This window comes from Leguminivora glycinivorella, chromosome 16 (assembly GCF_023078275.1).
Source record: "Leguminivora glycinivorella isolate SPB_JAAS2020 chromosome 16, LegGlyc_1.1, whole genome shotgun sequence".
NCBI lineage: Eukaryota > Metazoa > Arthropoda > Insecta > Lepidoptera > Tortricidae > Leguminivora > Leguminivora glycinivorella.
This window is the reverse complement of record NC_062986.1, coordinates 756297-769154: the sequence shown is the minus strand read 5'-3', so window position 1 is coordinate 769154 and position 12858 is coordinate 756297. Positions and strand designations below refer to the sequence as shown.

General features: G+C 39.0%; 1 protein-coding gene across 1 annotated transcript in view; it reads left to right on the top strand.

Moving 5' to 3' along the window:
• LOC125234521 (cholinesterase 2-like) overlaps window positions 1–10909 on the top strand; it is a 29013-nt gene extending 18104 nt beyond the window's left edge. Inside the window, 4 exon segments of the mRNA XM_048140787.1 lie at window positions 2763–2924; window positions 2927–2950; window positions 6164–7431; window positions 10201–10909. Of these exon segments, the coding sequence (XP_047996744.1) occupies window positions 2763–2924; window positions 2927–2950; window positions 6164–7431; window positions 10201–10384 (1638 nt within the window). The 3' untranslated portion in view covers window positions 10385–10909.
• The last annotated feature ends 1949 nt before the right edge of the window (window positions 10910–12858 follow it).

Below are 12858 nucleotides of genomic sequence, written 5' to 3'. Positions count from 1 at the left end.
AAGGCGGAAGAAAATGGAGGGTTTTGCCCAGCGCTGGGACACAAAATAGGCTAGATTTTTTTTATCATTAACCAAGCATACTTAATTTTGCATTTTTTTGGGATTTTTTTATTGAATCGTTTGAAAAGATACCTTGCTTATGCATAAATAAATAAGTAAATAAATATTGGGGGACTCCTTACACAAATCAATCTAGCCCCAAACTAAGTAAAACTTTTACTATGGGTGCTAGGCGACGATATACATACTTATATACATAGAAAACATCCATGACTCAGGAACAAATATCTGTGTTCATCACACAAATAAATGCCCTTGCCGGGATTCGAACTCATACATGTATTGCATATATACACCGTGTTTCACTTAACACTAAAAACCTGAAAACCGTTTGTGCAGAATCGAGAGTAGAATCGATTGGGTGTGTAATGATTGGTATAACTTTTTTTGGCATAGTAACATTTGATATAACAACATTTGGTATATATTTAAAGGATATAATCACTCATTTGACATAATTAACATTTGGTATAACCACAAAATATTTACTTTTATTTTGTATAATCATTATTTCGTATAACATTTATTTATAATAACCGTTATAAGGTATAACTATCTATTGATATACGACTAGTATAATATAACTAACAAACAGTATAAAACATTTCATGAATTAATTTTATTCTTTTTTGAAGGGATCACAGTTCTAACCTAACCTAACCTACTTTTTTTGATAGCAGTACATATGTTTAAGGGTCACAGTTCTAACCTAACCTAACCTACTTTTCTTGGTAGCAGCGCGTTGTGTGAAGGGGTCACAGTTGACACAGTTAACCGAATCTACTTTTCTGGTAAATGATGGATCTAATTTATTTTACAATTTTTTTTTATACTAACTGTGCTTTAGAAAGAATTTGTGTTATACAATATATTTATTATCGGAAATAAGCATTATACTCAAAGTATGTTATAATAAATGTTATTCGAGAAAATGATGATTATATTAAATAATAATTATACAATTTGTTAGTATGTTATTTGTTATTATATGATTCAATAATTATATCAAATGATCGTTATAACGACTAAAAATATATCAAAAAAAGTTATATCGATCGATACGCACCCGAATCGATTGAGCTATATCTTGATGGGGGTAATATTTTTTGTTTTAATTTGTATTATTAGTTATTGTTTACGTGCCCATTCTACAAATTCGTAATACAACATTGTGCATATCATATTGCTAGAGGTTGTATACCTTTTTCAGTATTTAGGGGGGGGGGGTAATACTGGCTGGTTACTTGGACGATTATTTTTTCCGCTACGAGTTTGACGTTGTGCGTCACTTTAATTTTAAAGTTTATCATAAGTCATAACAAATTGAACTCTTACCTAATTACAACCTTGTCATTTTGAATGTTAGGTTTAAATTTGCTTACTGCGTCACCTGTCCAATTTGAAGTTTACTGTGACACAGTTTAACGTGCTTTACAGTGACATAGCTGTCTATTGGTAAACCTTATGTCGTTGTAGTAACGTACACAATTAATCAGTTTTAAGGTTTACGATGGTAGCTAACAATTATTTTATTGAGTGTAGAGTTAAAAGTCGAGTAGAGCTGCACAGAAAATTAAATATTCAATTTAAAAAAATAATAATCATCAAATTAAAAAATGAATATTGTAGATACGTTTAAAAAAATAAAAGTCAGTTGAAGTGTCTGAGGTTTTGAGTGATACCGGAAACACGGTGTATATGCTTATCTTTCTTAACAAATCAGACAGCATAACATAAATAGGTAAATTAAATAGATAATTTCATTCGGCGTTTATGTGTAGATACGTATATGTACCTAACCTACCATTAACGTATATCGTATATGTAACCGTAATCCGATGGTTAGGTAATAGGTTAGCGAACGCGAGGTCGCAGGTTCGACCCTGGCAGTGGCATTATGCAAATGTCACGTGTGCTGCCAAACTACTTAGAAACGAACAAATTGTTCTTCATCTAAGCGATCATTCATTGCATCGACTTGATTAAAGTGAGGCAGAATATTTTTTTTCATTAGGTTGTAAGTTTACTTATTGGGTATTACTGTCGATAGTTGTTTGAAGTTTTCTGGTATTTGTTATATGTATTTATAGAATAGCTTGCTTTTGCCCGCGGCTTCGCTCGCGTTATTCGAAAATTGAGGAATGCTTCATACAAACTTCCACCCCCATTTAAGGGAAGTGGGTGATTAGAAAGAGACAAAAAGCAGCCTAAGTCACTCTCCATCCCTTCAACTACTTCCATTTAAAAAATCACGTCAATTCGTCGCTCCATTTTGGCGTGAAAGACGGACAAACAAACCGACACACACTTTCCCTTTCATAATATTAGTATGGATTATCTGGCTACATTTAAGCATTACACCCTGTATACGTTCCACTGCTAGTACAGGCGTCTTCTGAGTTTTATATTCCTCACGCTGAGCTAGTCTCATCCAGAAGGTGACCTGAATCATCATCATCATATCATCATTTTCTTAAACTTAAGTGGAATTGGGCTTTACATGTCTTCCGACTGCACCCTGAACATCATACTGTCTGTGTAATACCAAAATTTAAGCGTTTTCTGAATTTTCTCTATGTTTCTTCTTTTTCTTCTAATCTAACTATCTTCGAAAAAAAACAGCCCAGCATGAAATGCTCGATTATATTTCGTGTTGCGATTTTTTTACGTCAAAATCAGGCGATCTTTTTCTTCTATTCCAGGTGGCAGGGCGCGAGATGAAGTGGCTGGCGTTGTTCTCTCTCGTGGCGGCGACGGTGCTGCAGCAGCCGGCGCCGCTGGTGCGCACGCGCACCGGCTACGTGCGCGGCCGCGTGGCCCGCGACGGCCGCCTCGTGGAGTACCTGGGGATCCCTTATGGGAGCGTGTCAGCACGGAGAACCGGTTCAAGGTGAGACTTGCTTCTAGGCTGGAAGGTCAAGCTAATCCAAGCCATTAGGTACACCCCGTTTCATAAAAAATCGTGCCCCTCAAAAATTGGTTAAGTAGTAACTGGTCTAAAACGCAGAATATCGTTTATTTACCTTAAAGCGATACCGACGGCTACCTGGGGATCCCTTATGGAATTGTCAGTCGAAAGAATAGATTCAAGGTGAGATATTCCCACTTACGACAGATGTTGGACATTCCATGGACTGTCCACAAACGCATTGGGGTACTCCATGAAATATTCTACCGTTCTCCCGTACAAACGCGAATTATATGGCTGGTGTAAGAGGATCTTTTTATAAGGCAATGTGCAGAATTATGTATAGAAAAAAATCGCCTGTTTTAAACGCCAAAAGAAGTAGTCGAAACACACAAATTGCGTTTGTAAAAACAGCCCAGCATGAAATACTCGATTATATGTCGGTGTTGCGATTTTTTTTACAGACGATCATTATACTGTGCATAATCTTGCACTTTGCTTTAAAAAAATACCTTCTTGCACCAACCAAATAGCTGGTATTTGGCTGGTATAAGTACAACGGAAGACTTTTTTCATGGAATCCTCCTGGTGTCCCTTCGCCCGCGTACTTAACCGCCAGTTCATAACCAGTTGCGATCGAACAATATTTATACTTTGTCCGAAATCAGTTGCGATCGAAAGGTTTTTTTCGTAAGTACCTATTATACCAATAGGTACCTACTGAGAATGTGAGAATGTATGCGTCCGTCGGAAAAATTTCGCTTTCGCGGATAACAACCCGTAAGATCAAGCCAAGGTGACTGAGCGCATAGCATGTCGAAACGAAGGTGCCCTTACCACGAGACTGCGACCCGGAGGAAAGTAATCATGAAACAAGTATGGCGTGTCCAAGGCGCATGCAAGGACAAGGCTGCTCGGTCACTGCATTGTCGCATTGCTAATTTATTGTGGTTTGATCTATAGGGTTCCACAGTAATAAAGAAAGAAGACCAAGTAACGATGAAAACAAACCATTCTATAAAATATCAATATTCTAATACAATTTCATTATTTTAAAGGTTGAGGATCATATGTGAATAAAGAATTTAGAATCCAAGACAATGAAATTAAAGACATTTTAACTAGTTACATTGCCATCGATTCTATTGACGGCGACTGTATGCCATCGATCGATTTATGAAAAAATTCTTACAAATTAATCATCAAACACTAGGAGAACCTAGTGTTTAGTATTTTTCTGTATAAAACATCGTTCGTAGGTACTCATTTTATTACTCGTGTTCTAGTTACAAAGTAGTAATTAACTTAACCTCTAGGTATAGGTACCAGAATTACCCGTTATTAGCTATGACCTGTGTACTTTCATAGGTAAATGAAGGGTAATTACTACATCGTAAATAACTTGCCCTGTGATATCACGTTGCCTTGCTCGTGTCGAGTAAGGGCGTTTTCACATTATCCGATCCGATATCGGATGTCGGAAGGATTTCAATAGTAAAATCAAAGATGCCGGCTTAAATGTATGGGATATCGGTCCTACATCCGATATCCGATCGGATAATGTGAAAACGCACTAAAGGTGTTATGTTCGGTTGACGACTGTATTCGGTCAAAGATTTCAAAAGTAGCTAAGGATAGGGCAACCATTTTTCGACTTAACATTCTCGTATATTCCCCTTCCTTCCTTCCTTTTTCGTTAGTCCGCCTTTTTAGCAAGATTGATACTTTATCAATATACATTAAATAAATAAATATTGCGACTTGGTACCAAACCGTTTGTTCACCGTTTTAGCGTTGATACATTATCATAACATTTGATTAAGTAAGTTCCATAGAAGTCTGCTGAGTGACGATGATGTGTCTGTCAAATGTGGTTGATGCAACTGGCCCTAAGTAACAGGTTGGTATGAGGAACTTTTGATAGTGTAACTAACAACATTTTTCACAAATTATACATAGCTGCAGCGATCTTACTAATTACGAAGCACACAAACAAAGTAGAACAATAAAATTATTATCTTGCAAAGGAAAACTGCAACAAGCGATTTGAATAATTGTGTTTTTTTTTCTACACAATTAAATGGTTCAATTGCTGAAGATCCTCCATGAAATGTAATTGTTTTAGACGGGAAAAAATAATCAAGGCAGAAAAAATATATTGCAACAATGGACGACAGTAACTGCTCGCCCTTAGCCTTGTGAATCGTCCGTTCGTTTATAAAACCTATCACTGCTTGTTCAGAATTCCACTAGAAAATATTTACATAATAATTACCGCATTATTTACGTAAGTAATAGCTAAGTTACCTACTACATCATCATCCTCCTTGCGTTATTCCGGCATTTGCCACGGCTCATTCCCATGAGCCTGGGGTCCGCTTTGACAACTAATCCCAAGATTTGGCGTAGGCACTAGTTTTTAACTACTAGTTTCCAACTGACCTTCCAACCTTAACTAGACCTTATTGGAATTAGTCCGGTTTCCTCACGATGTTTTCCTTCACCGAAAATCGACTGGTAAATATCAAATGATAAGGTACCTACTACATACTATGTAAACTTATTTATCATTTGAACACGGGCCATAGGTCATGTTTAGTTTAGTCACACATTGATTATGCTACGTGCACGACTGGTGCCCTCATGTCGGCTTTGCCATATTAAATTGTATAGTGTCAACTTATGTAGTTAAAACGGCCACCACTAGCATCAATGATAGATATGTCTATATAACAAGATGATAATTGTATATTTATGTCAATCAGCGCCCCTCTGTCACGCGCACGTTGCGTATAAATCTTGTCATTTACGATGATGTGCCGGGTTCGTTCGTGTAATCGACTGTAATCCACACGTGGGACACCGTGGGTCGTTATTAATTAAACATGGTATAAAGAAGATGTTGTAGGCACCTATCCCTACTCGGTGGTAAAGTGCGTACCTACAGCACAATGGAACGCAGATTAAAATCTAATCTTAAATATCATACCAATACTTGTATATTTATGAGTCAAGGCACGCATCTTCGTAGTTTACACGATCTACACGTATGTTTGAAAAGGTTGTCTGGCACAGATCACCTGTTTTACCTCTTCTTAAGTTGCTTGTATACCTACATTGTTTTCTGTATAGAGGTGTGCAATAAAGTTAGTGTTATTTGTATGTAAGTTATAACTCGTTCATTCTCCGTTCCAGGCCCCTCTGCCGCCGCCATCCTGGGACGGCGTGTTCGAGGCGGTGAACACAAACACGCGCTGCCCGCAGACCGTGCTGGGCACCGTCGTCATCGGCGACCCCGACTGCCTCAAGCTCAACGTGTACGCCCCCGCCCGCGCGCGCGGCAAGCTGCTCCCCGTCATGGTCTACATCCACGGCGGCTGCTTCTTCGAGGGCACCGGCTCCGCCTTCCTCTACGGAGCCGACTACTTCGTCGAACACGGAGTCGTCTTCGTTGGCATCAACTACAGATTAAACGTCGAAGGGTTCTTGTGTCTGGGAACCGAAGATGCTCCTGGAAACGCAGGCCTGAAAGACCAAGTAGCTGCCTTGAGATGGATCAAAGATAATATAGAAGCGTTCGGAGGAAACCCAGATAGTGTCACACTGTTTGGAGAAAGCGCGGGCGCTGTTTCTTCCTCGTTTTTAGTACTTTCACAAGCCGCTAGAGGACTCTTCCACAGAGTCATACTCCAAAGCGGATCCACGCTTGCACCCTGGGCTTTACAGCACGATCCTATAAGGACAGCTAGCTCTCTAGTCAAACAATTCGGATATGATACCAAAGATCCTCACGAAATATACGATATTTTAAGAAATAAAACCGTATACGAACTGATCAAAGCTAAGGCTACCGATAATTTAAATTACGTTTCATCTGACACGCTCTTCGTGCCTTGCATTGAGAAGAATCTACCAGGAGTAGAGCCTTTAATCACTGAATACCCTACAAGTGTAATAGAATCTGGGAACTACACCAAAGTGCCCATGATAATAGGTTTTAACGACAACGAAGGGATATACTTTGTAGCTAAAGATTACGGAAACAGTCTCAAATCAATCGATCCCAAAGAGAATTTACATTTAGATTTAGAGTTTCCTACAGAATCTGACAAGAACAACACGGTAGAAATTATTAAGAGTCATTACTTTCCTCCGGAGAAAGACGAACTGATTCTAGACATGGTGGATTTGTATTCAGATTTGCACTTTAAGTTTCCTTCAGTGATCGAGTCGGATTTGTACACACAGACGACGGATAAGCCGATATACTTCTACCTGTTCAAGTATGGAGGGTATCGCAACATGGCAAAGATCATCGTGGGGTACGGGGCGACGGAGGGCGCGTCGCACGCCGACGAGCTGTTCTACCTGTTCAAGCCGCACTCCATCCCGTTCCCTCACCAGCTGGAGCGCCGTATGATCAAGCGCATGGTCACCCTCTGGACCAACTTCGCCAAATACGGGTGAGATTTTTTTAATTAGCCTCTTTCCCACTGCTGAGCAAAAGCCTCCCCTCGTTTTTTACCACTTGACTCTGTTATAAACGTTTTCCCACCAGTTTGGGTAGAATGCGTCTAGGTCGTCCCGCCATCTTTTTGGTCTGCCCGAACCCCGGCCTGCATCGGCTGTGGTATTCCGCGGGTCCCAGTCTGTCACCATTTTGGACCAGCTTTCCGGGTGCATATGGCAGACATGTCCAGCCCAGTCCCATTTAACTTAGCGGATGAGTTACAGTTCCTATTGCATTTTACAATTCAAATTAAAACTATTAGAATCAGTCATAACCTAAACGCATGTTTAGTCTCCAATTTTTGGCAGTCGGTTTAAAAAGCGGACTTCAAGGTGCCAAGAGATGTTGCAAATCGATCACCCTCCATGTAGCTTTTCTATCTCTCTCTCTATCAATAAATGTGGAGAGTATTGAGAGCCAGTTGCCTTTCGTTTAAGCGTCAACGGTTGCGAGTTTTTGCTAGGCTGGCGGGCATCTTTAACATTTTATACTTCAAGGTTTAAAAATAAGCATTCAATCAGATTCGTAGGTACTTTATTATTATTAAACTAATTACCACGTAAATATTTACGCCGTCAATTATTACGCCGTCAATTAACGTCAGGATCAGACATACTCGTACCAACCACCTATTCTGTTTTTGCAAAACACAAAAACTGTCTACTTGGATTTGTTTTGTACAGAACACTTACGTAATATCTATAGGTACCTGTCGTGAAGGCATGATTAGTTGGTAGACAGCTAATTAACATGTCTGTAATATTAGGAATACAATCGCAAAACCAAATGACATTATAATAAAACGAAGGGGACAAAAATACACAACAAGTATAATTTAAACATGTTGTTTTAAATGGATATGAGAGGAAACTTAGAATGGTTTTCATCAATTTATATTCGATCAAATTTTTGACGGCAGAATCTTTTCACCTTTACATTAACGTAGGTATCTGCAGTAGGTAGGTGTCTGTTATATACTGGTTTCAGACATTTGCCCTACAGAGCGATAAACAAACATAATATATCTTTTCACTTTTGCCTAAAAATATTACAAAGATATGTGAATCAATTCCAGAAAGTAAGTATGTCAATCGTATCTCCACTATTTTCCTCCTGAGATGCACCGCGCGCGTACAAAGTCGTTTAATACCTACCCCGCGAGGTGGCGCTCATTTGGCCGCGAGGCACGTCTCTCATACAATTTCCATAAATTTATGGCTCGTGTAAAACAGAACAAAACAGCACATAAATTTGATCGTGTCGCGGTTGTGCCAGAGAGCGGGAACTAGAGAGTTCATTCTGATTGTAAGGATTCTGATTCAAGGGACGTATGTACGTATACGAAAACTGTCCCATGTCATGTCTCAACTTGTCCTTTCTCTGTGTGATAGATTTGACATATCCCCAAATTACGTTATTAATAGGTATGACAAAAAATGACTTCTGCAGTTGATATAAAGGTCAATGAAATCATTAAAAATTTAAGCTATTCTCATGTCATTCGTTTTGCAGCGCAGCGTGCTCGAAAAATTCACTTTTGTGCGACCGCTTCTGTTTTGAATTTCAGATAATAGGATAAAATAAAGCTGAATCTTAAACAACTTCGAAATGTCAAAACCAACCTTATTACATCATCACAGCGAAAGATACATACAGACATTTTACAATAAAACTATTCCATAAAACTTAGCAAACCAATGTAAAAACACAGTACCTAAAACTCAGGAACAGGGAAATAAATGAAGTAATAGAAAAATAAATGTGAATTACGGCCAGTATAAGCCGGAGTAAGAACGGGGCCGCAGAAATTGGTAGCAAAGCAAAGCAATCAAGCAATTTAAATAAACTAGCATTGCACCATCATTAAGCAATGACGACGTATTAGGTACTTGTACGATTTGCGGAAAACGAACAAACTCAAAAACTTTATTTAAAGATTATTTCAAAGTGTGACATTAGACATTACTTTCTATCTCAGTATATGTATAGACTTCAGAATTTTATCTTGTTTCAATAAATGAATAATCCCATGGTGCTAAAAAATAAAAATGTGTAAATTTTTTATAAGTTAGCTACATTATAGGCTAGCTATTTTTGGTTGGCTTTAGTATTTGATTGTTGTCATTTATACTTGTGAAAAAACTTGAACACTCTCAGTGTTCCTCCCGCCCCACCATGCACAACCTAACGACGTCATCAAATCGATACATGTTATGTTATCTGAATCGTAAAAACGGAATCCTGCCGAAACCGGGGCAAGGGTTCCAACGTGCCGAGTCAGGGAACACTTGCAAGGAATCATAATGCATTTGCTCGAGCGACACAATACCTATGTCTTTGGTGAGCAAGTTTTGATGACATATCTGCCTAGCCAAAATGACAAGCGTTGACAGTCTGCGTAGGTACATAACCGTCGCCTGTTCGTAACCAGTTGCGATCGAAGATTTTTTTATATTTTATACGAGATCACGAGACCCGTTGCAGGTGCAAAACAGTAGGCTAGTTTTGTTAAGTAGTTTAGAATCTCGGGAAACGGTCAAGAAATAGAAGGCCCGCATACCGGGGCTCCGTCTAAATCAGAAATAGTCGAATTTCAGAAAATATGATCGCAACTGGTTTCGTACAAAGAATAAAAAATTCTACCTCTTCTTGTATTTTTTGCCAGTTCCGTTGAATGAAATATAAAATATACTATTTATTAACAATTTTTCTCTGCTTTCAGTGACCCAACACCAACGACGTCACCTCTTTTACCGTTCCGCTGGCGCCCCGGCCGAGCCGGCAACCCCTCAGCTCTGGTCATCGATGACCAGCTCTCCACGGCTCGCCTCTGGGACTACGCTACTGTAGACCTGTGGAACCAGACCTACACCAAGTATAGGAGGAAACTGTATGGGTTTCAGTAATCTTCAGCCTTTAGTCGGTCATGGTCTCTCCACAGTTCGTCTGATACTTCGCTATTGTAATAGGCCTGTGGAACCAGACCTACAGAAACTATAGAAAGAAACCCAGTAATCTTCAGCCTTTATGGTATCTCCACAGTTCGTCTTTGATACTACGCTATTGTAGACCTGTCCAACCAGTCCCACAGCATGTGTAGGAGGAAACTGTACGGGTTCCAGTAATCTTTAGTCATTCGTGGGCAACACCACAATTCGTTTTTGATAGTACGCGACTGTAAACCTGTGAAACCAGACCTAGAGCAAGTATAGGAGGAAGCTCTATAGGTATTTACTTGGGTACCAGTAATCTTCGGCCTTTTGTCATTCATACTGACCACATGCTGACAGCTGAACTGAACTCTCCACATTCTTCGATACTGTAGACCTATGAAACCAGACATAGGTGTAGTATTAAGCTTGCTCAACAGCAAACTGGACTGGAGGAAACTAGAAATTTCAATAAATTTCGATGATCGGCAGAAGTTTCAATTCGAAAAAACCGGCCAAGTGCGAGTCGGGCTCGCGCACAAAGGGTTCCGTAGCAGCAAACCAAAATTACAGTTAAATCAACCTATCTCAAAAACTATAAGAGATACTTTGATCAAACCAAAAATCGTTGAAAGAGTTAATTAGCATGCATCACCTCTATTTTTTTTAGAATTTTATACCCCGTAGTTATAAAAATAGAGGGGGGGGGACATACTTTTTACGACTTTGAGAGCTGATATCTCAAAAACCGTTCACTTTAAGAAAAATGTTTTTTAGAAAACTTTATATCATTTTAAAAGACCTTTCCATTGATACCCCACACGGGTATGTACATCGAAAAAAAAATTTTCATCCCTCAGTTACATGTATGGGGGCCCCACCCCCAATTCTTTTTTTTTACTATTTAGTGTCATAATTTTGTAGCGGTTCATACAACACATATTCCCATCAAATTTCATCACTGTAGTACTTATAGTTTCCGAGTAAATCGGCTGTGACAGACGGACAGACGGACAGACGGACAGACGGACAGACGGACATGACGAAACTATAAGGGTTCCGTTTTTGCCATTTTGGCTACGGAACCCTAAAAAGTGCAAAGTACAAAAGCCATCAAAAATGTACCTACAATTGAACAAGACAAGTGTTGTGAAGGATTTTACTGTGTTGTTATAATTATTTACCTAAAACTTTGTTTTTTTTTTGTTGTTTAAATTTAAATAAAGGAGATGGCGGGACGACCTGGACGCATTCTACCCGAAATGGTGGGAAAATGCCAACAACAGGGTAAGAAAGCGAGGGGAGGCCTTTGCCCAGCAGTGGGACACAAAAGGGGCTAATTAAAAAAAAAAAAAAAAAAATTTAAATAAATGTAGGTATACTATTCAATTAATAACATGAGTTAAGTGTTGCCATCTAGTAAGTAATGTTGGGATTAGTCGATAAGTTCACAAAGAGTCATTACCATCAAAGAGTTATTTATTGTAAAAGAATTTTAAGGTATGGTAAACAAATTGCGCTTTGAGAACTAGGTGGCGCTGTACGTTGTCATATGTTTATTAGCCACATTGCCTAGATTTTTGAATTGGTTGTCAAATACGATAGAAGGTCAATAGGCATAAGTGTGGCTGGCCTTAACTTGAGGCTTATTTACACATTACTGAAGTTCTACAGCGAACCATGCTCGAAATGTTGCGTCCCTCTTAAAATTATGTACAAATTTACAAGGCCGACTGAGAGGCACTCGGATATCGCGATATACTCTGATTAGTGTGTAGCATAAACGATTCCTAACGAATGTCATAATATACTCTTACAACCTTACAGTGTATTTGACAACTAGCCAACTGTAATTTGAAAATCAAGTCAATGTTGTCGCTTAATTAACATTATGACGACGTACAACGCCACCTAGTTTTCATATTCGAAAAAACGTTTTTTAAGAATGTGTGATTCGACTTCACAATCATTACATATTTTATACAATCAATGGATCTTTCAATATATTCACATTTCATTTAAAGATAATTTATCTATTTCTGTATTTATTACCATTACCACAACAGGTTTTTTAAATTAGTAACGGTGATTTGTATGTTATTTGTAGAAGGTTTGGGTACAAGTCATTTTTCATGGTTATTGTTACAGCTATTGGATACGTTTATTAAGGTTAAAAGTAGTAAGTAAGTACAGTAAAATGTGGAGCCACAGGTCAGTTCGAAAAGTCCGGGAAAAACAGACCTGGGTGGCTAGCCGAATGGCACAATCGCTCACGAAACGCTCACGAAACGAAGCGCTAGTAGATATCTATCTCTATCGCGCTTGCGTATTGGCGCGACAGAGCCAGCGGCGTATCGCTTTCGTTTGGCGTCGGAGAAATGCCATTCGGCTACGGGGCCTGTAGTGCGTTTTCACATTATCCGATCCGATACCGGATGTAGGACCGATAC